At 39.6% G+C, this 25,628-nt stretch overlaps 1 protein-coding gene across 1 annotated transcript; it reads right to left on the bottom strand.

Annotated features, from left to right (window-relative positions):
• Positions 1-3,981: 3,981 nt before the first annotated feature.
• On the bottom strand, positions 3,982-21,864 carry TMEM9B (TMEM9 domain family member B). The gene is made up of 5 exons (XM_060262012.1): positions 21,612-21,864; positions 19,344-19,435; positions 11,558-11,666; positions 8,937-9,071; positions 3,982-5,505 (listed from the first exon to the last, which is right to left on the bottom strand). The coding sequence occupies exons 1-5, from the start codon at positions 21,696-21,698 to the stop codon at positions 5,350-5,352; spliced, it is 579 nt and encodes a 192-aa protein (XP_060117995.1). The 5' UTR covers positions 21,699-21,864; the 3' UTR covers positions 3,982-5,349.
• Between the last annotated feature and the right edge of the window lie 3,764 nt (positions 21,865-25,628).

Here is a 25,628-nt window from a genome sequence, read left to right as displayed (position 1 = left end):
TTTTTGCTTCTTGGTACCTACCAACACCCAATCCAATTAAATCTGAAGTACATACCATGGACTACCACTGCTACGTACAATTTACACTCTGTATTGTTATATTAAATGTGTAACTCTATGATGACTGATATCTATTTATAACTTTAGGCAGCCATTGGACAATGTTTGAGGATTCAGATGTTCACCAGTAAGTCTTAAGTTAAACAAAGTTTCTGTTACCTAAGATTCACTAGTGCCTAGCCCAATATTAAATGTTCCTTATTTATGGACTAATTGCTGTTACAGATGTAAGTGAAACTCCAACATCAGGAGGGGTACTGAGAGGAAGATGCTCAACCATTTCTGCACTCAAAACCATTCCCCTCTAAGTGGCTCCTCCTCTTGCACTGGTTCAAGCCGTCTGCTTACCCTTGCAAATGTATGTCTGAAATACCACATGGGAAGAAGCTGACTGAGGGCAACAACTGAAAGCCATAATGCAATTTATATCATGTCGCCTATTTTTGAGCTATAATGCCACATACTTTTCTTATATACATATATATATTGACTAAGGAATGTCCTTAATGTCTGTAAAATTGCCCTTTACATTGTGTCTCTGCTAATTACATTTCTTATGCATTTTCCCCATTCTCTTTTTCTCCATTCTGTATTCCTTTAAAAATTCAAAATAAAAATTATTTTTTAAAAAGAAAACAGGAAAAGATTAAGCAGTCCCCCCTTCCCCCACTGCCAGTGTGTTCGTATTTCTTTCTCTCAATCCGGATTCTTGCTGTAAAAAGTAGGGTTGCCAAGTCCAATTCAAGAAATATCTGGGGACTTTGGGGGTGGAGCCAGGAGACATTAGGGGTGGAGCCCAGATCAAGGTTGCAACAAGCATAATTGAACTCCAAAGGGAGTTCTGGCCATCATATTTAAAGGGATGGCACATCTTTTCAATTCCTTCCTTCCATAGGAAATCATGAAGGATAGGGGCACCTTCTTTTGGGGCTCATAGAATTGGACCCCCTGGTCCAATCTTTTTGAAACTTGGGAGGTATTTTGGGGAGAGGCACTAGATGCTATACTGAAAATTTGGTGCCTCTACCCCCCAAAACAGCCCCCCCCCGAGCCCCAGATACCCACGGATCAATTCTCCATTATTTTCTATGGGAATAAATCTCCATAGGGAATAACAGAGTTCCCAGCAGACATTTCCCTCCCCTCCCCCCGCTTTCTGATGACCCTGAAGCGGGGGGGAGGGCCTCCAAACCGGGGGATCCCCTGCCCCCACCTGGGGATTGGCAACCCTAGTAAAAAGTCATGGATTTCTTACATTTGCATCTAATGTACAGTTACTCTTTTCAGGAGACAAAGAAGGTTGCCACCTTCATGCTGATTTATGCTATTCTACCAATGATATTCTAGAACGCTGAGTATGAAGAAGATAGATCCAGGTGGGCAGCTGTGTTGAAGCAATAGAACAAAGTAGAAATCCAGTAGCACCTTTAAGACCAATGAAGTTCTATTCAGAATGTAAGCTTTTGTATGCATGCATACTTCTCATTTTGGTCCAGGCTTGCTAGCAAGAGTAATTAATAGACATTCTCACATTCTGACATGTTACTGTTTTATTGGTTTCCCACGCAAATGCTATCCAGACCAAATGTTCTCTCAATTTGTTAATTTCACTATTCTGTCATTGGATTTTAACTTTGTACCACTTTGCATTCTAAACCACAGCCCACCAGCAATATGTAGCGCTGCTCACTGTACTTCATTCCTTGTCTGAAGAAGTATGCATGCACATGAAAGCTTACATTCTGAATAAAACTTTGTTGATCTTAAAGATGCTACTAATCTGGAGAAGAGTAGGTGGAGGGGGGACATGATTGCACTTTTTAAATATCTGAAGGGCTGTATCTTAGAGGAAGGCAGGGAGCTGTTCCTGTTGGCAGCAGAGGAGATAATAATGGGTTTAAATTAAGCAATAATGGGTTTAAATTAAGGGTGGGAAGGTACCAGCTGGATATTAGGAAAAACTTTACAGTAAGAATTGTTCAGCAGTGGAATCAGCTACCTAGGAAGGTGGTGAGCTTCCCCTCACTGGCAGTCTTTAAATAGCAGCTGTAGAAACACTTGTCAGGGATGCTCTAGGCCAGGGATGGCCAACCTGTGACTCAAGAGCCCCCACCACCCGTTGGCTGGCTTGGAGAAGGCATTTGTCTCTTTAAATCACTTCTCCCAGTCAAACCAGCCAGCAGCTTGGAGAATTTCCACCTCTCCCTTCACCCCATCTATTTCCTTCCTTCTGGCTCTCAAACACCTGATGTTCATGTCTTGTGGCTCTCAAACGTCTGACGTTTATTCTATGTGGCTCTTACATTAGGCAAATTTGGCCACTTCTGCTCTAGGCTGATCCTGCATTGAGCAGGGGGTTGGACTAGATGGCCTGTATGACCCCTTCCAATTCTGTGATTCTTTCATCCTGCAAATCTGGAAAGTGCTTTTTCACCTGCTAGATATCAATGGTCAGAATTTTATTGTTTTGTGTCATACATATATATATGATCTTGCTTTATGGTGCATTTTTTCAGAGAGGTGGGCATTCTGATGGTTGCAGCTATCCATCAGAGATAGAAATCAGAAGAACCATTCCCTTATGACGGCCCAGTTCCATAATAAGATTCCCTTCAACTTCCATGAAAAACTCCAAAAAAAAAACCCAGCCTGAAAATAATAAACCTGGTCAAGCCCTAAAGGCTTATAGAATCCTAGTGAGGGGATAGTTTGGAAGGTGAGGGATGGGATTCTAAATTCATCCCTGAATCCTTGCAGGTCCCCATCTTGTCACTACATCCCAGTCCCCTATGCCCATCATAAAAGTAGCAAAACCAGGCTACCCACAAACAAGGTTAATGGTCTCCACATACTTGGAAGACTCCACAGATACACAGAAACCTAGGGCATTGAAAGGAATACCCCCCAGTCTGATGAGCATTCCCAGTATCAAGTATGCACACAACTTAAAAAGTTTAATGAGCCAGAATAAATTTTGATTGAAACTCAGCTGGTTTCATTGGGAAAGTACATTGCCAGGTTCTGCTCCATGACCTCATCATTTAATCCCATTAGACAAATTGCAGACTCATGTACACTTGGGTTTGCCTCAGGATCATGCAGGGAAATCGGAGGAGCTTTCACCCTTCATCCTTCAGTCTCACTATTTGAAACCTGGCTTGCTACTGTAAGCATTTCAAAGGAAAAAAAGAGATGACACAGGTTCTGTCACCTCAGAGCACATTGCCTAAAACTTGCAGCTTCTCTCTTGTGGAGTGACTTCCATGGCACCTAGTTGCCCAGTCACTGAGCTGACCTCTACTTAGAGCTGCAGCCAATCAGGGGCATGGGGCCCAGCAATAAGTGCTGAGTCACTAAATTGGGGTGGGCACTTAAGGCTGCACCATGTTGTTGGATTTAAACATTATATGGCATACATGCCTCTGCATAAGGCATAGAACGGTATTTGTTCACAAGAAATCAGCTCAGCTCCAGCCTAGGTGCTTTAACAATCCTGGAGAGAGACACATTGTGTTCTTGGGCTGAGGCAAGTATGTATGGGGAAATTTTCATAATTTACCTCTCCTCTCACCACACATTTCCAAAATAAATAGAAATGTTTCCCGTATGATTCATGAGGCTGTATAAGTGGCGAGCCTACATTACAGATTTGTGCTGGCCCCAGTCTGCTTCAGCTACCCATTACTGGTTATTCTTGCAATTCACTTTCTTCAGCAGAGGCTCATCCCCTTCCCATCCATTCTCTGCATGAACAGAAACTAGAATCATAATATACAGGGCAAGAGGGAATAATTAAGTTTATACAAAGGAATGGTGGGAAACCATTTTTTTTTAAAAAAATTCTCAAACAACTGAGAATGTTTAATACTGTTCAACAAAATTTTTATGTCTGAAAAGCAACCAATTTCTTCACAGTTCAGATTGTGTTCCAGCATTTATTATTAAAAAATCAAGGCAAAATTGGATAAATTATTGAAAATGTTGTTCAAATAGAAGTCAGAAGCAATACAGGAATTATTTTATGTATTTACACAATATTGTAACAAATGTTGTTCCTTGCACATTTATAAATAATGGTTGCCAGGGAGGTACCTTTTACACTGACCTACCCCTACACACCAAATTCAGTAATTATACCACGAATGATAGTGAAGGGAATAAAGCTACTGCAGTGTAAGTGGCTTTTGGTTCAGAGCAAGTAACATGACAGATTTTCAGTCCTGAGTATGCAGGACTGACACCTTAACAGTAAGTATGCTTACTGGGAAGTCCCATGGATTTCAACAGGATTTGATGTGGTTAAGATCACATCTCAGAAATACAAATGTTGTGAAGCCTGTAAACCTGCCATTCCTTCTTTTACAGCTTTGAATCCCTGAAGAACACCAAAGGTACTAGTTAAACGGCTCAAATGGACAACACACTCATTTTGGTGAAAAATCCTTCAAATTATGGGAATAAAATATTTAACTGCTATATTCTAGAACAGATATAAAAGCTATCTAGCAATTGCATACCTTTGAAATTCCAATTGCTATTTCAGAAATGGAGTCAATTTCCACAGCATGAAAAGTTTCTTAAGAATTTATTTGCATTCCATTATCAAGCTAAACTTTTTAAGGTTACCCACCAAAGACTAAAATTTAAATATATAATCATGATTTGTAGATACCAGAGAAAATATGTAGCAAGCAAAATAGGAGACCAACACTCTCACTAAGTGTGCAGTGTTTTAATTCTAGTTTTCTGCTTTAAACCTCTAGCTTACTCTGTCCATTTATTCTAAACCCCACATTTGCAAAAGTCAGCTGACAGTGCAAGCATCACAATTTACACAACCAGCCAATTTGAATGTGACAATTATACCTCAAAATGTGTGTTTTCAATACACAGACAGTAGGAAAATACATTTACAAAAGTTCAACAGTATGTAAAGTTATTTGTAACATAAATGCTGCTGCACATTGTCTCTTGCAATTCATCCACATACATTAGTGAATTTTCCCCTTAAGTATTGTAATTAATCATCTCAACATCATAATTACCACACAGATAAGTACTTATACTTTATTGGTAAGAGCCACTGAATAGCATACAGAGTTAGATTTTGGCTTGTTAAAGGTTTTAAATATCTCCCATTGGCTGTGTCTGCCATGTCTGCAATTTTTCTTTGCTATCACTGAGCAAAAAATATTCTGAAACAGCATAATCAGGAAGACAAATCAGTGCTTTACTTTAGTCCAACTTCTTTTCCTCCAACATTAATTGGAGAAACTTAATTATGCTCAGTTAACTGAGCACAACATGGCGGTCAAACACAGATTTGCGCTGTTCTTGGACTTGGAGTTTCCAGCGTTGCTGAGCATACTCTACTTTGTTCAGTACATTGGCACGACTTCGGGAACGAGCCAGCACATCATGAGCATTTGCAAAGGGTTGGTGATCCTGCAATTGAAGGACAGAAATTATTATGTTAATACTGAACAACATAACACTTTTGACAATACAGAAAGACCTTAGCTGGAACCCTGCTCATGGAAATCATTCCCATAATGAGACTTGCTTGCTTCTCTCCTCCTGCTCCAACGTAAAACAGTGCTTATGGGGACAAGAGACTCTCAGGAATGTGAGGGTGAACTGGGGGTCTACAATGGGAGAGAATTGGCAAACCAAGCTTCCCTTTTCAAAAGCAAAAATTTACTTTGGGTTTGCAACTATTCCTAGAAACATCGTACCCTACCTTATATACAAGAAATATAGGCAGAGGGCATGAGATGGGAGGAATACTCAACATTCCTGTAGTATATATAGTGCTGTATGGTGAATGCCTTGATCCCTTGACAGAAATTTAAAATGCTGTAAGACTTAGAAATACTGGCAGTTTTATCCTGAAATACAAGATTAAATCTTACTACTTTGGTTTTGATCCAAAGAACCATTTGTAGTGTTCTATGTATGCAACATAATTTCCCTATCTATTCTTCTAGGGCAGATATTTCTCTTCCTGAAAAGCTGTTATCTAAAATCAGATGACTCCTTGAAACAGCTCATAATGTGATGATGGCCTGCAAAATTTGCAACCCCATCAACAATCAAGCAAATGTGTGTTGCTACTTACAAAAGCAAATCTTCTGATCAAACTACTGAGCATACAAAAGTTAAGATTACCCATTAGTTTCTTAACATCAATCAGATAACTTTCCAAGGCAAGAACAGCAGCTCACTTAAGGCTGGTCTAGCAAACAATAGTAGGTTTTTCCTCATTTGACTTGACAGTCCTGAACTAGACTGCTTACACACTGCTGCTCTGAACCGAAGCCTCAGCACCAACACCCTTTGTGATGATGTTTCAAGTACTCACTCAAAGACAGCAAATACCAACACACGTTTACATTCAATATCTAAAGCTGTTATACCAATACCTTAAAATAAAAAAGCAAAAATACAGCTGTTTAGGTGACAAGGTCTAATGACAATTCTGTTTGTTATAATTATTCATGCCATCCTATTTCAAAGCAAACTAGTGAAGAGTGCAATCCATAAATATTGACAGTTGATATTCAGCCTATTGTACAGATTCAAAGATGTTTGGATACTGTAAATGATGAGCTAAGGGTTGATTTAGAGAAAACCATGTGTGTGATAAACACTAGGATTAAATATCCACATGATGAACTGCTTAATGTGTTAACATGTCAAAATTATTTAGTACTTTTGGCTATAATAGTATAAAAATGACATAAACATAGGAAATCTGACATCATGGCTAAAGAAATCAAGCCACAGCAGCTAGTAAAATGCACCAAGAATGTGTCCTCCACAAACCTCAGGGAATAAGTCCTGGGCAACAGCACAGCTGCACTTTCACAGCCATTCTCAAGGAAATGTTGGCCTTTGACTACCTGAAGTATTATGTTCAGTGACATATTTGTTCTCCTTTTGGACGTTTAGAACAATAAATAACCATTCTGGTTAACAGTGGCCTGAATGACATCATGATGCTAAAGTAAGTAAACAGGATGCAGTACATTAATCTCTATGATGGTACAAGGTCATACAGTAACACGTTATGCTTATAACACAGATACAGGAATGAGCATACTTAGGCCTAGGATGTTAGGCTTCAGTATTTCAGGCCATTCACTTGGCTCCTTCTACACACCTAGTGCAGGTCAAATTGGCAGGTAAGAAAGGGACATGCTGATTCTAGGACTGTATCATCAATGTGCAATATTAGATAGTGGGTGCAAAATTCAACATTTTTAATTTCTCTACTTGGGGAATAAATCCATGCTTTAAGGCTAATCTCTAGTCCTCACAGTTGTGAAGACTAAATAAAAAGTAAGGAGATCCATGCAAATGCACATGTTTGTTACATTAATGCCACCATTCAGCTTGCTTGCCTTGATACAGAATTTGTGTCACCTCACTGGCAAGTGTATTTTAATGCCCTCCCCCATTAACTTCAGGCAGGCCGTCTCTACAACTCAAGGGAACAGGCATCTCAGAAGTTAAGATGCCCTTCCAATATACTGCATTGGAGGTTTTTTTACAAAATCATGCAATATGAATCATGCAAGATTACTGTACTCAAAAGTTTGAGGACCCTTCAAAGCCCTGAGACACAAAAGTTATGTCAGAGTCCCATTAAAATTGCTAAGTAGCCATAGCCACTTGTCTAAAGCCGTGTGCAGTACTGCTTTTAACTTGGTTTAGCTTTACAAGTTCTTAGATGGATATAAATGGATTCTAAAAGGGCTTAACAAATCCCAAGTGCCAGGTTACCATCGTGCCTAGACATTTAATTGAGGCATGTGTTTTCAGCAATTAGTTTACTGTAATATCACTTGGTGATCCACAGTAGAAGTACAATGCCTATAAACTTTAACCTACTACCTAAATACACTGCTAACCCTACCTATTGTACAAGAGCATTTGTCCAAATACTCTTCCTTTTGTGTACTATGTGACTTTTCCCCTTCCTCTCAGATGGAAAAAATTAAGACACATGGGCACAGGATGCAACAATTTGTAGCTCGTGCTCTCAGTTGCTGGGTATATTTGCAATTTTGCTTGTAGAACAATCAAGGCATTTACAGTGTTCATTTCAATAAATAAGCAAACTAGTACAATTTTATATTCTAGCTAAAGTATACATTATGCAGTTATGTTAAAGCAGTGAAATAAGATTAGATTTTAAGTGCTGCATACATTTCAACTTTTCCAGAACCAGAAGAAACATTCTCCCATGGATTAAAACTTTCTGGAAATTTTACGTCTCTAGCAATAACTAGGAAATATAGCTATTAACATTAAAACCCTGAAGGCTGAAAAATAAATTTGAGTCTGGCTCATACAGTTAAAGAAAATATCAAGGTCTGGCTTTCCACTAACTATGCATAACTGAATTATTCAGAAGGGCTGATTTACACAGGTAACAGGGCTGTACTGTAATGACATGGTTCAAAAAGATGCTTTAGTAAAGGAATTTGGACTGTGGACTGCACTACTGTGAGTAGCTTGTTGCTGTAGGTATGATCCTACTATGTAATTTCTGCAATGTTTACCGTGTCATGTTCAAATACTTATGATCTGTTTCAGCTCTTTTTCAGATTTCTGCAATCCAAATCTGATTGTATTGCTTATCAAATGTCTCCTCCTGTTGATTGTATTGACTTGCCCTATGTAACTCTCTTTAAGTTTCAGTGAGAAAGGTGGACTATAAACAATATAAACAAATAGATGAGCATCTAACTTTTCCTCTGGGTTCTGTTTACAACCTTTGCTAGTTCCAAATTGCATCTTCCACTGCCAAGCTGCTGCCTGAAAAATGATAATCAACACCAAAAAGCATGAATTATAAATAAAGACCTTACCCCAATGTCTTCATCACTTTGTATTAGCTGTGAATGACCAAACAGGCGTCTCTTCAGAATAGGCTCTACCAATGTAAGGTACACCATGTACAGCAAAAGGAGACCCAAGATGGACAAATATATTATGATGGTAACCTATATGAAGACAGACAGCATTTCAGTTCATGCCAGTTGAGAACCCATTCATTAGATGAAATGCAGGCTTGTCAGCTTTAGGTATCCCATTCCCATCAACAAATTTAAAGAACAGAGCATGTACAAAGAACTAAATCTGAGAAGCAAGAGGGGTTTTTGGTTTTTTGGATACCCAAACTGTACCAAGAGGTGCCACCACCAACATCCCCTTGTGTTGAGTGCCACCCAGCACTGAAGTAGTACCCTTCCAGTGCCCACCCAGCCAATAAATGATTGACTAAAACAAACTGCTTTCATCAGTAGGGTTTCTAAATTACTTACACATTTAGCATGAGCAATAGAATATAAACAAACATCATGCTTTCCTGAAGATGAAATAAGAGGATCAAAACTACTTTTTCTTCAGTAACAGATTAATTCTGTTGCTGGCTAGTTCAGGAATCTTATTGTGGAAACAGTCAGGGGTCATTTGTAGAAAAAAATAGGTGGTGGAGCTCATCCGGGATTGTTATGCAGCTGCACCTACCATTCAATGGACAAGGTGGGAAGGAGGAGGTGGAACTCTCAGAAAGGTTCAGGAGCTGCACTCCTTTGAGCTTCCGCTGAATCTGAGGCCTGGTAATCCATTATTTAGTGAGCCTTATGTCCTCACAGCCATTACAGCACCCACAGCCAGGAGAAATAGCTACCAGATAAAACACTGAATGCAACAAATCTGAGAACCAAACTACATGAGATGTTGTTTTATGAGTCAGGTCCAAAAACTACTTTTCCACACAACAGTTGCAGGAAAAGCTAGTCCCTGGACCTGACTTGTTGAAAAACATCTCATGTAGCTTGGCCCTGAGTGCATGTGCAAAACTGGTAGCTTTAATGTAGATCTAGTGTAGATTTCACAGAGAGGTAAGGGCTGCAACATATATTATGCAGCAAGCAAACCCATATTTGCCCTCAAGCGTCCAATCATCAGGAAGCTGCCAACAATCCTAACTTCTTTGAGACACACACACTTTTGCAAAATATGTTTGTAGTCTATAGTCTGTTCACACTTACAGATGGCATTTTACAAGTGCAGCTTGTAGTGGAATGTGTGAAGTGGACCTAACCATTACTAAACTATATCGCCGGCATACAGGTCAGTTCACAGTCTATTAGCTATGTGTGATTATGTATTTTACGAAGCTAATAAGTGTCACTATGTGACATTCATTATAGGATAATTTGTTAGCAAGGCTAGTACATGCTGTGGAGCTAAGGTAAGGGCAGACCTAGCAACACAGAAAAAGTTCTCCAACTGGCTACTTGCTTTATCTGAAAATAACTCCAAGCAGGAGGAATAGGTTAGCATGCTTATTTAGCCAAACTGTATTTTAAAACATATTAATTTTGTTTCATAGTTGCTGTTACTTTATTTCTGTTCTATCTTAATTTTGTAACTGTAGGCTGTCCCTAGTGCTCTACTGTTCCATTTATTACTCACATTTACACAAAACTCTTGCCCAGACAAGTAGACGATCCAGGGTGAAGGACACATGGACCTCAAGTCATATATATTTTTTTTAAACTTGAGAAATGCACAGTGCACACTGCTGTTGCCAAGAAAAAACCTATTTCACTTAAACAGGGGGGAGGGGCAAAAAAAGGTTCCAGCATTACATTTAAATAAACAAGAATTACTTAATGCAGGGACAGGGGAATGTAATAAAGCAATTTACTACATTAAGATTGAGCAATTTGGAGCTGTAGAAGACTAAAAAACAAAGTTTAATTGGGGGGGGGGGTTGCCCTACTTTTCTAGATTCCCACTTTTTCATTGAAGGTTTTAAGTACCGCTGAAAGGCTTGGGGACAGCATACCTGAAGGGCTGCTTACACTCCCGTATGAACCTACCCACCCTCTTCAGTGGCAGGCCCTGTTTTGGGTGGCCCTGCCATTGGAGGCTAGACAGGTGGCAACCTAAGAAAGGGCCTTCTCAGTTATGGGACTGAAACTGCTGAACTCCCTCCCCAGAAAGATCTGTCTGTTACCGTTTATCATTGTTTTATGCCTGCCAATGAAGACCTCTTTGTTTTGTTGAGCATTTCCATAAAAAACTGCTACCAGCCTTCCTTGCTGCTTGTGTTCCTCTTTGTGTTTATATGTTTTATTGAATTAAAATAGTTTATAAATACTTTATTTTGAATGCTGTTTTAATGCCTCAAATTTTTTAGTGTTGAAATATGTTAATGTTTTTCATGTCAGGGACCACAAGTGGAAAAGCAGCATAGAAATGTTCAAATAAAAAATAAGTACATTTTTAATAAATAACTGTTAAGATAAATGACCATGTATTCTTTAGTCAGAGAGACATATTGATGAGAACTGGTATTTGATGATGCAAGATGCCTCTACTTAACATATTAGACATGAAACATAATTAAAATGCATCCAGGCATGTTCTATTAATTGACTTTTTAAAAAAAGAATAGTTAAGTAACATTTTTTACTTTAATTGTGACGGAGCTTCTTTCTTCATATTTGCATTCACAGCGTAAGCAATATGCTTCCACATCTTGTCCAGGAACTGGCATAGGCTCAACAACATGAAGACAATCACTGGGTACACAGGAAAAAAGTTTAGGTAATTTTATATTATCAAAGAGAAGTATTAACCAATAAGAATGCATGCTGAATGAACAAAGGACTAATAAATTAATTCATATTTTTGAAACATGGAAATACTTGACACTTAACTCACCTAATGATCTACTTTAAATATTTAATTTGCTGCACTAAAACAACCACCTGCTGACTAATTGGCTACCAATAAATGCACAGATTTTAGTACAAATGCCAAAACTGGAGCACTCTGGATAATGCTTCTGAACCTCAACCAGCTCCAACATACCCAGCCTCAAACTCAAGCCTCAATTTGCCCATTACCAACACAATTCAATGGAAGGCAGCAGCTATGATGTCTGGAAGTGGAGATTGACTAAGTGCTCAAAGACAATGTCACACAAGCATCCTGGGTATAGCAACAACCCCTCTCTCACCAAACAGGTTAGTAGCTCCTTTTCTATCCCACATTAAAGATGTCATGAACTGCTTTCCTTTCTTTCCTCAAATGAGCAAGGGGGGGAAAGTATTAAGACCCTGGAAACTTTAATTGCAAAAATTGTTAAATCTGAAGGAGGTGGCAAAGGAGGAATATTTTCAACACAAAAATGATCACAGAAAGGTAGGAGTGATTGTTTCAGTTATCATCTGTCTTCCTCCTACTTCATGTTGTCAGAGTTCTCTTACCATATACAATCCCAAAAACTCTTTTTATAGAATCATCATGCCTTTGCCATATATTGTATGAAAACTATTTTGAATTCTCTACAAAAAGGTCATTATTTAATGAGGCAAAATTTAACATTTCAATTTTTTATTAAGTTTGGGTATAAAAAGAAAGAATAATGCAAAGATACAGAAGCAAAAAACGAAGAAAAGGGGGGGTAACAAGATAAAAAAAAACAATAGACAGAAAAAAGCAGCAAATATATCAGTTACATTTCTACCTCAAAGCATAATACCAAATTCTTTCTACCTGCAAGTCATTGAATTTTAACCCAATATAACCATTAAATTCTACAGACTTATTATTGCATTGTATACTTTTTCCTATTCTATTGCTTATGATATAAATTCAAGCTATTCATCTTCAGTACATACAAACGAGAAAAGCAGAAAGAAAGAAAAAACCAACCATAAGATAGAACTAACCGGTTAACTTTAGCAATATTAAAAATAAGAACTAATTAATTTGACAATGCTGAGATAAACATAAGTAGAAAAGATTAATATAATTTCTTTATCCTTAATACTAACAATTATTTCTAGCAGAAGAGAAAGAAGAAAAACAGAAAACACAATACTTTGTCTATTTCAAAATAAACAGATTCTCAAGTCAAAAATATCGGGAGCAGATCTTTAAAAATATAAAATATCTATATTATCTACCTTATTATAAATTGACCCAAATTACTTGTTTGTCTATTTTGAATATTTAAGATTCTTTAAAAACTTTTGGAGATTATTACTCCTATTTTTATATTACTCTAAGAAAAACAAGTTTGATAAGCAGTAACAGCCTCATCTCCCACACTTATTTATTTTTGCCTAGGAAGAAATCATACAATCTTTATAACCCACTCTATTAAATTGCTCTATTTAGCTTTAAAAATATATGATCCATAGATGAAAATAACAAACAGAAGAGAAACATCCAGATTCTAAAAACCTCGCTTGCCATTTCAAAGTTGCACATCAGTTTCCTTTTATTAATTCAATGTTGACCAATTAAGTAAAAGAGAAACAGTTTATAATCCCTTCTTTTTGAAAGCTTTCCAAGTCTTGATCTTATTAATGAAGTCTGCCTCTTCACTCTTTGGCACATTCATCCATTTTGCTAAAAGTGATGAGGCCTCCACGCTGTCACTTCCTCCTGTAAAAACTTTAATCAGTCTTGATTTCCACCTCCTCTTTGTAACTGTGTACGATGACTCCATTTTGATTTCTTTTGGCTCCTTTCCCAACGGATCTTTGTCCACCCCTCTCAACTCTGTAGGCATCACTGGGGTCTCTTTACCACTTTGTTCATGTAAATTTTCAGTTTCACTATATTTCAAAATAAAAGTTTCCACCCTGTTTTGTATCAACTCTGCCAGCAGACTGATTTCCTGCTTTAAGGTGAATATGATAACCATAACATCTCCTTTATCAAGCACTTCAAGTTGCAATGCCATCTTCTCCACAGTATAACTCAGTCTGATAATCAAAGTTAAAAAATAACTCAAAGTCCCAGATAGTCTATATTTCTAAATCTCCTCCAGCCGTGTGCTTTTCTCTTACAATCTGGTTGTAATCGTTTCAGTCCCGATCAAGTATCAAATGCATTTCTCTTAAAGGTATATCCAACTTTTATTCAGACTGTATTGTAATGAAATAACGTTCTCATTATAGCTTGTTTAATTCTAAGCCAAATCCGTTCGAATATCTATGTTCAGTCCAATGTAAGTTATTGAGAATTCTTAAGTTTGTTGTCTTTTTCAAGCCTACCTTGTGGGGAAGGCGGGGGAGGGAGATATCCTTCTCTTCCCCTTTTTTTTGAACAGTCCCAACTGGCATCATAGTAGAAGATCCATTAGTCGGTAGTATTAAAAAATAGACTTACGGTACTTGCATGGTAGTATTTCAATGATTAAGGTAGAAGAATGAAGTATTAAAAGCTTGTTAGAAGAAAGCAGTTGAGTATTCACCTCTTGCTGCCATCATGGCGACCGTGGTGGCGGAGCATCGGAGCGGACTGGAGGAACAGGGACCAGCCGCCACTATTTCCCTGGCTCCTATAAAGCCCCTTGCTGTCAGGAGACCCCTCCAGGGTCCCCCTTGAGATTCCACAGCTCTGGCACCCTCCTACCACCCGGTTCGGGGGGCCACTGAAGACGAGCTCCGTGGAACCCACCGAACTCAAGATGCCAAAACCTGGAAGTCTAAGGAGGCAAAATTTAAAGGGACTTGCACAACGAAAAGGATAGTCCTAGGGTATTATTTCATAAATACATACATACACACACATACAAAAAATGGATTTAGTTGCTGACTAGCCCTAGCAGAACGAAAAAATAAGTATTTTACTATTTGGGAGGGAGGGTATCAAGGTTGGGAAAATACACTGAGCATAAAGTTGAACACTGAAGGGATGTAGAAGACTGAAACTGTTTTATAAATATTTCCTACTTTTAAGGATTAATTTGACCCCCTACCTGTCTCTCAAGCAGATGTTGACAGGATCCTGGGGAGGTGGTGAAGCCTACCACTTTCCCCCTAGACCCATGCCTATTGTGGGTGGTGAAAGACATTATAAATCTGTCCCTGAGAGTTCAGGGAAATTAAAGGAGGCAGTGGTAAGACCACTCTTGAAAAAAACATACTTAGATCCTTCTGATCCAGTTACTGCCCACTGTCGAATTTGTCATACCTGGGTAAGGTAGTTGAGAGATAAGTGGTGGAGCAACTCCAGATATTCCTGGATGACTCACTGGCCCTAGATCCATTCCATTCTTGCTTCTGCCCTAGCCATGGGACAGAGATGGCCTTGGTCGCTCTCACAGATGATCTCCACAGACAGACATACTTAGATCCTTCTGATCCAGTTACTGCCCACTGTCGAATTTGTCATACCTGGGTAAGGTAGTTGAGAGATAAGTGGTGGAGCAACTCCAGATATTCCTGGATGACTCACTGGCCCTAGATCCATTCCATTCTTGCTTCTGCCCTAGCCATGGGACAGAGATGGCCTTGGTCGCTCTCACAGATGATCTCCACAGACAGACATACTTAGATCCTTCTGATCCAGTTACTGCCCACTGTCGAATTTGTCATACCTGGGTAAGGTAGTTGAGAGATAAGTCGTGGACAGAGATGGCCTTGGTCGCTCTCACAGATGATCTCCACAGACAGCAGGATTGCAAACTTTTGCTTTGTAAAAATCTTTGGTTCAGGCTGCAGCATGGCCTACAGATATGTTCCCAGAGACTGATAGAGGCCCCAGGAGAAGCAGAATGATCTTGCTAGTTAGATGAGCAGTAGCTGTGTGGGAGGGAGGTTGTGCTTTGCACTGACTACCAATTAACACATTCCAAGCAATTGAGCTATGGGTTTTCATCTGCGGGAATGAGGTGAGGCCTATCTGCAGTAAAGTTTCATTCTTCTCCTGGTCAAGTCATGCCATAGATCATGTGCACAACAACACAGAGAATTACATCACCTCTCAGGGTTCTGATTGGCTAAATGGGTCTGAAGCCAATTTGAGACCCTTACCATAAAGTCAGTTAGCTTTTACCATTCAGTGGCTACTTTGCTCAGCTTGATGGTGACTGTGCCACCATGCAGTTACTATGCTCCTGGCATCCATCTTGAATTGCTTGTGTGGGCCCACAGCTTGCTAGCCCTGGTTATCTCTGCAGAAGGAGAGCCATTTTGCTGCTGAAACCTTCAGCCTTGGATTAACATCTGGTAACCTGGAACCATGTCTTAATGTATTAGCTAGAGCTGGATCTACATAGAGTTTTTATTTTCCTTTAGTCTTGTCTCTTAGCTATTTTTTGTACCTTAACAAAAAAAATATTTTTATCTTGTTGTGGTTCTTGCCTTCACTGACCTCAAATCTAATTCCAGAAGCCTTGCTCCAGTGACTACCTACCGGGTAACTGTTTTGCATTTGGAAACTCAGTCTGCCGGCTCACCCTGCAGGGTTGACCTCCCTGAAAAGCTGGGAGATTTGTCCTTTTGTTTCTGAGCTGTTGCAATAGACAGAAAAGAACTGGTGGCACCTACTAAGACTAGGGTGACAGCAGTCTCACTGTAGTATTTTTGTAACTTTGTTTGTAGTTGCACTCCCCTAGCAAAAGTCCTTAGTGGGGCTGGAGCGAGGGCTTTTGACACAGAGTTCATCAAAATCTTAAGAATATGCCAGCAAATATGAAAAACAAAACAATGACCCACAGACTGGAAATGCTTGACCTACATTACTATTCCAAAAAAGGAGATGTCAAAAAATGCAGCAACTATTGAACCATCACATTAATTTCTCATGCAAGGAAAGTGATATTTAAAATCTTACAAAGATTGTTACCATATATAGTACAACAAATGTCAGATGGTCAAGCTGGATTCAGAAAAGGAAGAGGCAACAGAGATCGTATTGGTGGTTACTTGAGCATATGAAAGAATTTCAGAAGAAAATCACTTTGTGTACCATGGATTACTGAACAACTTTTGACAGTGTGGATCATGAAAAGTTATGGTTGGTTTTAAAGGAAACAGGCGTGCCACAACATCTGATTGTTTTGATATATAACCTGCACTCTGAACACGAGCCCACAGTAGAATGGTTTCCAATTGGCAAAGATATTAAGACAAAGATGTACCATGGATTACAGAACAGCTTTTGACCGTATGGATCATGAAAAGTTATGGTTGGTTTTAAAGGAAACAGGCCTGCCGCAACATCTGATTATTTTGATATATAACCTGCACTCTGGACAAGAGCCTACAGCAGAATGGTTTCCAATTGGCAAAAGTGTTAAGACAAAGATATATTTTATCTCCCTATCTCTTCAATCTATTTTAAAGCAAGTGGGATTAGATTTTGATGACGGTGGAGTGAAAACTGTTGGAAGGAATATTAGCAAGTTGAGATCTGCAGATAATACATTACTGGCAGAAAATTGTGAAGGGTTTTAACAGCTATTTATGAAAGTGAAAGCAGCAATAGACATAACATCAAGAAGACAAAACTACTGGGGGATTATAGGACTTTAAAGCTAGCAATGAACAAACTGAAATTGTTCAAGGTTTTCTTTCCTTGGTTCCATTACCAAACAAAAGGGAGAATACAACCAGGAAATCATAAGGAGACTGAGACTGGGAAGGGCAGCCAGGAAGGAGTTAGAAAAGATTCTTAAAGATGCATTGTTGTCGACCAATATCAAGATAATTCATACAATAATATTCCCTACTACTATACATGTGTGAAAGTTGGAAAACGAAAAAAAACTGACAGGAAGACAGTTGATTCATATGAAATGTGGTGTTGCAGGACAGTTTTACCAATACCATGGACCACCAGAAAAAGAAAAAAGTGGGTTCTACATGAAATCAAACCCAAACTTTCCATAGAAACTAAAATGACTATACTAAGGCTATTGTACTTTGGTCCCATTATGAGAATACAAGACTCACTAGAAATGACAGTGCTGGACAAAGCTGAAGGTCAGCAGCAAAAGAGGAAGACTGAACATGAGATGGATTGACTCAAGAAAGGAAGCCACAGCCCTCAGTTTGCAAGACCTGTACGTAAATGTACATAAATGTTAGGACATTTTGGAGATCATTAATTCATAGGGTCACCGTAAGTCAAAAGTGACTTGATGGCACTTTACACACACACACACACACACACAAAGTACAAGTGTTGCTAACTTTTGAAGACCTTTTAAACTAACGCCTCTGGGTACTGAATCATTCTGTTGACCTAGAGACAGCATGCCTGGTTTTCTAAATATAACCATATCTGATGAAGTTGAATAAATGTAAACCATTCTTTAGGTCAATATATATAAACTAGCAATGATATGATAGGTTTTACTAAGTAAATGCAAGGAGCACGCTAGTGCAAACTCACCACAACATTGTACAGCATAAAGGGCCACAACTGGTTCAGTACTCAACTCTAGTCAAAATATGTACTGGAAAAACAAGTTTTGAAATAAACCCTGAGTACTTCTCCCAGTGCAGATTTGCACTGTACTTCAAAAGACAGTTAAGCCAACTTCTGTATGTATGCATTTGGAAAACATATGGGCCTGCTCTGCAATATTTATTTAAAATATTTATATATCTGCATTTCTTCCAGGTCGCCCAGGACTTAACTCAGGTCACAACACAATGTGACCTTAACACAGCTTATTAAAACATTAGCACAGCTTATTAAAATCACACTATAAACAACTTATACCCACAAAGCTCTTTCAAACAACTCTGTTTTGCAACCTTGCCAGGAAGGAAGAAGCCCTAGAAATCCCACTGAACTCTTTCAGGAGGCTATTCCTAAATCATGCAGTGGTCACTGTAAAAGGCTTCGAACCTGCTGTAGATAATAGCAGTACTCACAACAGACTAGTGGGAAGAGTAGAGTTGATGCACAGAAACATGCAGGGAGAGATGATCCTTTAAATATGTGGGCCCCAAGTTGTGAAGGTCTTTAAAGGTGAGCACCAACAACTTTGGACTGAATCCAGAAACTATTCAGCTAACCAGTAAAGTGACCTCAGAATACGAGTGACGGTCTCATAAGCTAGCCCAAGACAGGGGAAATACAACATTTTGCATCAGCAGCAAATTCTGGTACATCTTCCAACCAAAGGTCAGTCAGAATATTGATATCTGAATTTTATAGTAAACAGACTATGACCTCCTAAATATTTAAAAAAGGAGGTGGGGAGGGGTGGGCTGACCCACTTTATTTTCTTTCTTATGGGTTGTGCTTTCCTTCAACTATCAAACTGGATAATAATCCAAAATTCACAGTTGCATCTGCTCTGCCTCTTAGCTGAATATATTAAGGGACAACTTCCTCATTAGTTTCTAACATCCAAAAGAATAAATCTGATGAAAAAACACCACATTAATAAAGCACCAGTACTACCTATAATAAAGTTGTAAGTCAGAATATATACTCACCAGTCTTTCTGTGAAATATTTTTGTTGAAAATGTTGCCTGCATGGTCTTTGTAAGGAGGACATATGCATGTACATCGAACATCCTCAGAATTCTGAAAAACAAATACACCTAAAATAAATGTACGTATAATAACAGGAACCAAACTTCTCCCCTTGGATATTCCTATCTGAGGTTCTTGCAATGGCATATTAACACAACACATCCCAGGTTGAAAGGCTGCCAAGTAACTGGCTCTTTCAAACACTTCTGGTTGGAGTGTCACAAGGTCACAGTTTACAGGTCAGAAATAGTAAACATTATAAATGCTACACTAAACTGTTCCTTTCCTTGTACAATGGAATCAATACTGCTAAATTATTGGCCCATGAAACTAGTGACTCCTCTTTAAAAAGAACTGGCATTTTTACTGCTAATGGCAGCAAAAATTTTACTAGCTCAGTTCTAGAAAAAGAAAACTATGCCTTCAACATGTCAATGGTGTGCCAAAGCATGGGAAGTGCCAAAGCATGGAAAGTGAACAAACTAGTAATTCAGATATATGTAGCAGAAGTCTCTACCAGGGAAAACAACTTTACAGAAAAATGGTACCTATTTTTCGAATATGTAAGTAACAATGAGGAAGTGAAAACTACAGTTCTGAAGAAATATATTGCTTTTTCCTATTATTAACTAAATCAGGCAAATTGTAAACCTTATTAATGAGAGAGTTAGTCCTAAGGGAAATCAACCCAGACTGTTCGGAAGGTCAGATGCTGAAGCTGAAATACTTTGGCCACCAAATGAGAAGGGAGCACTCACTGGAGAAGATCCTGATGCTAGGAAAGACAGAAGGCAAAAGAAAAAGGTGACAGCAAAAGATAAGATGGCTGGACAGTGTTACAGATGTAACAAACATGAATTTGAGCAGACTTCGAAGGATGGTGGAAGACAGGAGGATCTGGCATGACTTTGTCCATGGGGTCGCAAAGAGTTGGACTCGACTGTGTGATTAAACAACAACAATCAAACTGAACTGTAAAAATCAAGGTACTGAATGTTTTTTTTATTTTATGATATATTTTGTATTCTTAATGTTGACAATGACAACATTTTGTATAGTTAGCATGTTTACTAAAATAAAAAATATATATATGTTTGGGAAAAAACACATCCCAGGTTATGTACTTTATTAAGCTCAAGCATCCTTAACAGGATATGCTTTTTCTAAGAGTTGTCTCCACAAAACACACAACCTATCAGAAACAAAGAACCATATCTTAACTACTTTGTACTGTTTTTCAGCATTGTTCTATAAATCTTAAGAATACAGGGTTCAGGCATCCACAGAAGCAAAATCTTTGTGATCTCAAAAACAAAGTATAATCCAGAAGCCTTAATACTCCAAGTGCACAACTTATCAATATTATACCTATAAAAGCAATTCTCTATATCCACATCCTAGAAAATTTAAAGCAAAGCAAAACACCCTTATGCTACATTCCATAAATAATTCATGCTTACACTCATTCACAACCAGTTAAGCTTGATCTTGATTTAAAGCAACTTAACTCCCAAATGTACAGATGCATAAAGACAAGCTGGCATCATGAATAAGGGATAAAATAGGACAGCAACCAGGAACTGAACGCAGCTCGGTGAATGACAGTTTATGAAAAACCATAGCAAGGTACAACCTTTTCTGCAAGTCAGAAATAAAGTGAACTAAACATACATAACCAACGTTTTTTCGTATAAAGTGTATTCGTGTACAAGCTGAAGTAACAACAGTTGTATCTCAATACTTTAGATACCAGAAATTACAAGCATTACGTTGCCAATTCAAAAAGAAAGGTAAGAATGTTAGGCTAGTATTGGGGACACTTGGGCTCAAATTCCATTCTGCCACAAAAATATACATAGGGAAGAAAGACACGTGCTTTCCATCCATAGGTTTTCAGAGAAAGGGTCGAATAAAAATATGACAGAAGAACGTAATATGGAACATTATACGCGTTTGTGCGCCTAAGCATGTTACAAGCGCCCCGCCCCAGCACAACACACATACCCCGCAAGTTCTGCCAACGCCTGGCTGCGGCTCCCTCGACGGGGGAGGGGGAAATTGGCAGAATCCAACCCTCAAGAGCTCTGGTTCGGTGACCCTCAAATGACCAAAAATGAACCCTCCCTGCTGCCTTCAAGAGACCAAGGGGGCGGAGAATGAGGGAGCCGTAAAGTGACGTCGGGGCCGGTCTCGCACGGTGAAGTAGGGAAATCTCAGCGCCGCTCACCTTGGTCGCCTCTGCTACCCGCCCGGCAAACACGGCGAGAACGAGCACCGTGCACACCACCACCCTCGCTTCTGCCGGCGACGCCATCGCCCACTGGCGCCAATGGGACCTCTGCCCCCCCTATCGCCGCCAAAGCAGACCTCGAGCCCCTGCCCGCAGGACTACAACCATCCCCACTTCCGCTTTCAGCAACCAGTCCATCGCCGCGTCACAGGACGCCACAGGCCTCCCCACGTTCCATTGGATTTCAGAGACAGGAAGTCCCTGCGCGCGCACGTACGACTCCCTTACGCTTCCGGCCTTTCTGTGTCGAAGGTAATGGTCGCTTAGACAACCGAAGCACGTCACATGGGGAGGCTGAAACCTTTTTTCTCGATAAGAGCTATTTGGCAGGACAGTATTACAGATGTGAATCTTTTCCTAACATGAAACTGCAGCACATGGCGACAGCAGACATTAAAAGACCCAGGAGAGGGGTAGCGCAGAACCGATGGTCACTCCTTTTACGTGGTTGTTGCCTTTATTAAACCAATTCAGCAGATGTAGAGTGCCGCGGCGCTTCTAGTCCACCTTTGATCTTTAGGAATTCTCTTCCGCTATGATGATATGGCCACCAAACGATTCTGGGTCCACTTTGGCTCAGTCCACTGAATAAATGGCCAACTGCTCACATTAGTGGTGTGGTACTAAGTCTGTTTGTTGATTTCAGTGGCATTTAATTGCAGGAAATGTGTTATCACCAGCAATATCGAAAAGAATGGGTGAATTGTAGTTCCTAGAAGAAGCTAGGAATTAGGCAAAGGCAATATATCCTTTTTGTTTTTCTTCAGGTGGGCCTGAACAGAGTAAGAAAGGCCACAGACAAATAATTATGTAAATAAATTATTCGAATAAATTTGTAAGTGTTTTTAATGAATACAGAACTTTGAAACAATCCATCAACTTTTGTGAGGAGTCCGTATCTGCTTTGTGGATCCTGTTCTCTGAGTTGCCAGCTGGCTACTTTTCCACTGACATAACTTTTTCCCCTCCTGTTTTCTGGCCAATTATCATGTGAGGGTTATTTGTGTGTGTCTGTACATAATAGGAGAGTATTTGTTGTTATTTATCTCCTTCATGGAGTGACTCGTCACTTTGGCTCAGAGAGACCCTTCCAATCTCAGCTGAAGTGATCCAAGAGTTTTTATTATTGTATGGACAATATAGTGGGATGGTAGGTAAGCTTTACGAAGACTTAATTCTCGCTGCTGGCTTGGCATTTTCCTCTGGCTTCACGTTCCCAACTCAGTTTTGTAGCAAATCCTTGTTATGCTTCAAGCAGTTGGAGGAGGAGGTTAACAGAAGACTAGTATAGAAATTTGGTTTAAATTAAATTATATTTATAATCTGATTTATTCTGGAGATTACAACAGTTATACATAATTAAGATAGCACAATTGTCAACTCCATCATTGTAAACCAATAATTCCGAGATCTGGGTTTAAAGGAGCAAGAAGCATGGAGAGAGCTGCGAGGAATTTTATATTCTTGCTGTATTAGTAATAGAGACAGTGCTGGTAAACATAGCCAGGATATCGCATCAAAGGATAAATAAGGGTATTTTTTTCATTTTTTCAACACATAAGAATGCCTTCAGGCATGTTTTTAAAAGCATTATTAACTGAGTCTTTTAGGTCATTTAATGATTATAGTGATCCAGGTGACAATCTGGGAATCAACAGAATCATTGTAGGTAACAAATCCCAAAGACTAACAGTTGCACATAAACCAGCACTATTTGGTACCTCTTCTTCCACTCCCTCTTACATCATTTTCATTTTAGCACTGAGGTACAAAAAAAACTGCCATTGAAACAAGCTCTGAACCTTATATTTTCAAATCTCAATACACGTATTCAGCAGCAAATAGGTACATATCAAGGGCAGTGTTGATTAGACTTTTCCCTGTTAATAAGGACTGTCGTTTTCATAGCTGTTTTTTTAAGCTAGTGCTTCTTCATTCTCCTATTAAAATATTATAATAATATATTTATCATAGTAATGTTGCCCTGCATTGTAAAGGAATAAGTACGCTCTTTCAATGGTTAAATTAAGTGTTTGCTGTCCTCAACTCATACTCTCCATTGTGGTATTTTAAAAATCTACACATATGGCAAGACACCATGGTTTTTGTGTGTGTGAACATCCAGTCTGAGAAAACATTTTGTGTAATATGAAAGTGTACTTCCAGCCCTGAAACACTCAGTATAGGAATTTGTCTTCTTAGCACTGTAGTTTTTGGACCACTTTTGATAACAAGTCTCTTTCACTCTGTGTGCCTGTAAAATGGACTCTTAAGCATCATGAGATGAGAATATTAAACTGTACACTGAGCAGAACAAAGCAGGAGTCAAGTATTACATTTAAGACCAACAAATTTTCTATTTAATTCTGCTATTGGATTTTAACTGTGTACCACTTTGCATTCTAAACCCCACCAGCTATATGTAGCTCTGCTTACTGTCTCATTCCTTGTCTGAAGAAGTGTGCATGCACATGAAGCTTACATTCTGAATAAAAATTTGTTGGTCTTAAAGGTGCTACTTGACTCCTGCTTTGTTCTACTGCTTTAGACCAACACGGCTGCCCACTTGGATCTATCTCTGTACACTGAGTGTGATTCATAATCTGCTGCTAAATATGTGCCCTGTCTCAAAGGCAACTCAGAAGGAAAGTTGTGCACCCCTTGATTTTTAATCAATTGCATTATGACCATTTCCTGTAACTGCAAATTACACTTCTGTGTCAGCTTCATCTACCCACTATTAAAAGCTGTCAGACACCTGGTTGTTTTCATCTATACTGAGAGCATTGCCTTTGTATAAATAGTCAGTGCCTTGGAATGGAAAAAGAACAGGTAATGTTTTTCTTTTGTATGTATCCTCTCTTGAAGAAACCATCTTTAGACACGACCAATTTGGCCAACTATCAGCTGGTGTCAAACCTGCCTTTTCTGGGTAAGATTATAGAGAGGGCGGTGGTGACACAGTTACAGGGTTTCCTGGAGGATTCTTCCATGCTGGACCCATTCCAATCTGGCTTCCACCCAGGTCACGGGACAGAGACGGTGCTGGTTGCCCTCATGGATGACCTCCTGAGACATCTGGAGCAAGGCGGCTCAGCAGTACTGCTCCTATTAGACCTGTTGGCTGCATTCAATACAGTCGACCACCAGTTGCTGTCTAGCCGTCTTGCCGACGTGGGGATACAGGGGTCTGCCTTAAAGTGGCTCTCTTTCCTCCAAGGTTGGGGACAAAGGATGGTGATTGGGGAAATGCTGTCCCAGAGACACCCACTTATTTGTGGGGTGCCCCAGGGGGCAGTTCTTTCCCCAATGTTGTTTAATAGCTATATGTGCCCCATTGCCCAGATGGTCAGGTGGTATGGGCTGGGTTGTCATCAGTATGCGGATGACAACCAGCTCTATCTATTGATGGGTGACCGGTCCGGCTCCACCCCGGAGAACTTGGATCTGGTGTTGCAAGCTGTGGTATCATGGCTCAGGCTGAGCCGGCTAAAGCTGAATCCAACGAAGACGGAGGTTCCCTAAGTCACAGCGGCCCAGGAAGGGTGATCCCTCTACCAGCCTTCAATGGGGCGCCATTGATGCCAGCATCGAGGATTAAGAGCTTGGGAGTGCTTCTGGAGTCCTCCTTAACTATGGAGGCCCAAGTAGCAGCCACTGCCAGACACTTTTTTCCACCTTCGGCAAACACGGCAGTTGGTCCCCTACCTTGAGCACGGCGACTTAGCAATGGTGATCTACGCCTCGGTCACCCCAAGAATTTATTACTGTAACACTCTCTACATGGGGCTGCCCTTGACTCAGATTTGGAAGCTGCAGTTGGTGCAGAATGCTGCAGCCAGGCTACTAATGGGGCTTCCCCATTAGGAGCACATTCAGCCTGTGCTGAGAGCTGACTGCACTGGCTGCCTGTTGCGTGCTGAATCCGTTTCAAGGTCCTGGTATTAACCTTCA

Source organism: Heteronotia binoei, chromosome 21 (genome assembly GCF_032191835.1).
Source record: "Heteronotia binoei isolate CCM8104 ecotype False Entrance Well chromosome 21, APGP_CSIRO_Hbin_v1, whole genome shotgun sequence".
In the NCBI taxonomy this organism is placed as follows: Eukaryota; Metazoa; Chordata; class Lepidosauria; order Squamata; family Gekkonidae; genus Heteronotia; species Heteronotia binoei.
This window is presented reverse-complemented; position numbering and strand designations above follow the sequence as displayed.

What these genes read in the sequence shown, in the direction of transcription:
- TMEM9B (XM_060262012.1), bottom strand. Translation starts at nt 21,698, where the DNA reads ATGGCGTCGCCGGCAGAAGCGAGGGTGGTGGTGTGCACGGTGCTCGTT. An exon ending in GGGTAGCAGAGGCGACCAAG is followed by an intron (nt 19,436 to 21,611) that starts GTGAGCGGCGCT and finishes TTTGTTTTTCAG; the next exon opens with AATTCTGAGGATGTTCGATG. An exon ending in AATATTTCACAGAAAGACTG is followed by an intron (nt 11,667 to 19,343) that starts GTGAGTATATAT and finishes CTGTGTACCCAG; the next exon opens with TGATTGTCTTCATGTTGTTG.